The sequence below is a fragment of the Rhincodon typus genome, unplaced genomic scaffold (genome assembly GCF_021869965.1).
Source record: "Rhincodon typus isolate 14 unplaced genomic scaffold, sRhiTyp1.1 hic_rhity00004826, whole genome shotgun sequence".
Lineage (NCBI taxonomy): Eukaryota > Metazoa > Chordata > Chondrichthyes > Orectolobiformes > Rhincodontidae > Rhincodon > Rhincodon typus.
In genome coordinates this window covers 8558-12128 of record NW_025970464.1, presented here as the reverse complement: position 1 = coordinate 12128, position 3571 = coordinate 8558, and the positions used below count along the sequence as shown (strand labels likewise).

The 3571-nt window shown below is 43.8% G+C and overlaps 1 protein-coding gene across 2 annotated transcripts; it reads right to left on the bottom strand.

Moving 5' to 3' along the window:
* LOC109938721 (polyubiquitin-like) lies at nucleotides 1-2633 on the bottom strand. Of its 2 annotated transcripts, none has more exons than XM_048593958.1 (2): nucleotides 2205-2633; nucleotides 1-759 (listed from the first exon to the last, which is right to left on the bottom strand). In XM_048593958.1, the coding sequence occupies exon 2, from the start codon at nucleotides 748-750 to the stop codon at nucleotides 277-279; it is 474 nt and encodes a 157-aa protein (XP_048449915.1). In that variant the 5' UTR covers nucleotides 751-759; nucleotides 2205-2633; the 3' UTR covers nucleotides 1-276. The 2 variants fall into 2 exon arrangements, with proteins under 2 accessions (XP_048449915.1, XP_020392652.2); XM_020537063.2 differs by having other exon boundaries at nucleotides 1-762; nucleotides 2205-2629.
* Nucleotides 2634-3571: the final 938 nt, after the last annotated feature.

Below are 3571 nucleotides of genomic sequence, written 5' to 3'. Positions count from 1 at the left end.
TTTGACAACATTTATTCAATAAAAAATACTTGCCACTTCCCTTTTCACGTTCTTTTTGCCCTCCTTGCCCTGGAATATCTCTTGCTGATTGCACCTGCTAGCTATGGTCTGCATATACACTTCAGGAATATGGGCAGGGAGTAGCCCACTTTTGTGTGCTATACAGACCAAGAGTGACAGCCAAAAGATCATTAACTTACTAACTGTTATCCCTTACTGTATAGGAATTTTATAATTGGAAAGTAAAACAGTAGATTTTGACAAGTATTGGCGCTGTCACAGTGAGCCACCCCGCAGACGCAGCAGGAGGAAGATAGTGCTCTCTGGCTGAATATTGTAGTCAGAGAGTGAGTGGCCATCCTCCAGCTGTTTCCCGTCATACATCAGGCGCTGCTGATTGGCTGGGACTCCCTCCTGTCGTTGTACACGTTGTTTAAACTCCCGAACAGACTCAGAGGGAAGAACATCGTATGTAGACAGTTTTCCCTTATCATTCTGCAGGAATATCTGCATGCGATCCTCATTCTTGACGATCAGAATGACAGTGTTACTGGGAGGGACGCAGTAGTCAGACAGCCTCTTGTCATCCTTCAGCTCTTGCGTGTTCCCGTTTTGTATCACCAGACGCTGTTGGTAAACAGGCACATTGGTCTTCTGATATATCATCATCTTGAGAGCTGACACTTGGATGGAAGTGTTGATATCAAGTGAGACAACATCACCAGTCATAAACTTCACCTGGAGTCTCATGTTGTCAAACTGCTGTTGAGAAATGAACACCATATTAGTGATGGGAATGCTGTGTATTGTGTCTCTGTTGTATCAGACCATTTTGAGCATGCAATGGCTTATCCAGATGTTGACAGAATCGAGGGAACTAAACTGCACTTACTCTGCACCCAATTCAATCAAATGTCTTCTCAAAGATTGATTTCCAACTGAAGGGAGCCTGCACACAAAGTCAGGGCCTGCTGAACACAGTGAACATGTCAGCCAGCACCTACGCAGAGTTTTTCTTTGTTGTTTTTGAACTAGATTGCAGCACCACTGAAAACAAAACTGATATCCCACTGGCGGCAAAAACATTTCCCTCACCTTCCCAGATTCCCAAATCCACACTATTTACATATTACATCTGTTTTCCAGTTTGAATGGGGGAGAAACAGAGCATGAAATAATTTTGAAACTGATATTCTGAAAAATAAAGTCCAATGCGTGGACAGTAGCAAGCCATGCTTCAATTGGTTCATATTAACTGGGTCAGGTGTGTCCTGACATGTCCATGAACCAAGTGGGGCTTGAACGTACGCCTTCTGACTGAGAGGTACAGATACAACCACTGTAGCACAAAAGCGCAGAGATACCAAAGGCTTATGTTTCACAAATAACTTCAGGTAAACTGTGTAATTTTAGAAAATGTAAATGAGAAGAGCAGGGGTTAACTAATCCGGAGCGCTCAACAGATTGAAGAAACCAACAGCAGGGGTCTCCACAGCAGAAACAAAAAACACCGTTTCCTTCATGGGATGGAGTTGGTCCGGGATAACTCCACTTTGTATGAGATCCTGCACTCAGCCTGAAATTGGACTAGACTGCCCGAAACCAAGATGCAGAAATCATTTATCGCACTTCTCCCGGACACTGCATTTGCAGTTTCAACTTGCCCTTCTCTTCACTGTCACCATTTAGTAAAGGATATTCCTTTATGTTAAATTGTTACTGAGTTTCAGGGTGACACAGTCAGAACTCCCCAGACGAGTCTCACTTTTGTCATCTTCCATAATTCCAGATTTTAAACAGTTCAAGACCACATAATAACAGCAGACACGCGGATGGCTTGTAAAACGCCAGATCTTTACCTCCAAACCGCTTTGAGATTTTAAATGATTTTTAACATCTCTTTTAATAATAATTGATCAAAGTGGCGCTAATTAGATTCAGAACACACACTCGAATAAAGGGAAAAGCCTGCCGATGTTGGGAATCGGACGTCCAGAAAACGATGGAAAATCTCGGCAGTTCTGGCAGGAGCAGTGCTGAGGAGGCAGACCAGACTGGGACCGTTCCCCCGGATCTGTGCACACACACACACACACACACTGCCGGAACTGCTGACTTGCTCCAGACCACTGTCTATGCAAACAAATTCACACACCAGAAACAGAATTCTGTCATTCCCCTAAAAAAACACGAAATGAACTCACAATCCTCGCTGGAGGTTCCGCTTCAGGAAAGTTAAACAGCAGACTCGTTCCCAAGGCTCCTTTCTCAGCACTTTGTCTTCCACCTGCTTTATCCGCGCCGGCTCCACGATCTGGATGCAATATGTGAACGAGAAGTCCGTCCGTCCGTCCACTGGAAGTACCCGGTTCTCGGCTCTGTCTCCCTGGGGTGTCTCTCTCTCTCTGTCTCTGCTGCCCTCCTTTTTATTCTCCGAACCGGTTTCCGAACGTCATTTCTTTGCTCGCCTCTGATTGCCTGCTCGTTGAGAGAAAAAAATAGGGGCTGAGCCGAAGTTTCGTTTCCTCACATCTTCCCTCGGTACTGTTATGTGATAAATGAAGTAATCGCCAGTAGCAAACAAAGCTTTGCTGCTAAAACAGATACTGCCTGTTCTGATCGGTTTCACTTTCCATTTCCTTTCGACACTCTGTACAGTACCTTCGCTGAGCAGTGACGCAGGGTGATTTGATACTGGGTTCACACGATCAATTTGAAGAGCTTTTTACTGCTAAATATTTCATCCCGATCCCAGATTTCCTATTGAAAGCAATCTTCACTTTCAAAGATACAGGAGTAGATTGAATGCACTGCCTTCCAAGGAACCTTTGTGAATTGCAATCATTTAAACATGATGCCCCATACCTTGTAAACATTAGTCAGTCTGGGTTGGAAGTTAGCAAACATTTCCTGCGAAATTTTCTAGTGTCACTCAGATATTCTGACTCTGACCCTGTGAGAAGAGGCACTGTCTGCATTTGATCTTTCCTGTGGTAACCAAACTATAAATAAACAGGAACAGTATACAGGCTGGTGCTACTACAGCATCTCCACATTGCCAGCTGGAAACTTTGTTCTACACTTTTATTGTTTTGTAACGAGGGAGGAGAGGGCTTCAAAATTAGATTTGGCCACAGAATGGGCTGTGTGGTGAGGAAGTCAAACTTCCCTGAGTGTAAGTGTTGGGGTTGAGTGTCAGGAGTTGGTTTTAGTGGGACACAGAAAGGTAGAGAGGAAGGTGGCAATGAGCTGGATGATCAGCCATGAACTTATTAAATGGTGGAGTGACTTCAAAGGGTGAAATGACGAGCTGCTCTGGAGGTTTTTAGTTGGTGTGGCAGTTTGTCAATATCATAAAATACAGCTTCTGTTCTGAAATATTTGTGAGGGTGGTTATAAGGTTAAGTTATAAACCTGAGGCTCACTGGAAAAGGAAGGAGAATCAGAAAATTAAAAGTTGGTCATTTCAGCTGAATTGTACATCATTGACTGAAATGCCTGAATAAGAGACGCATTGCACTGTAACAGTACCATTAAAACGTTTGATAATTTCCAATCTGTGGCGACCAGC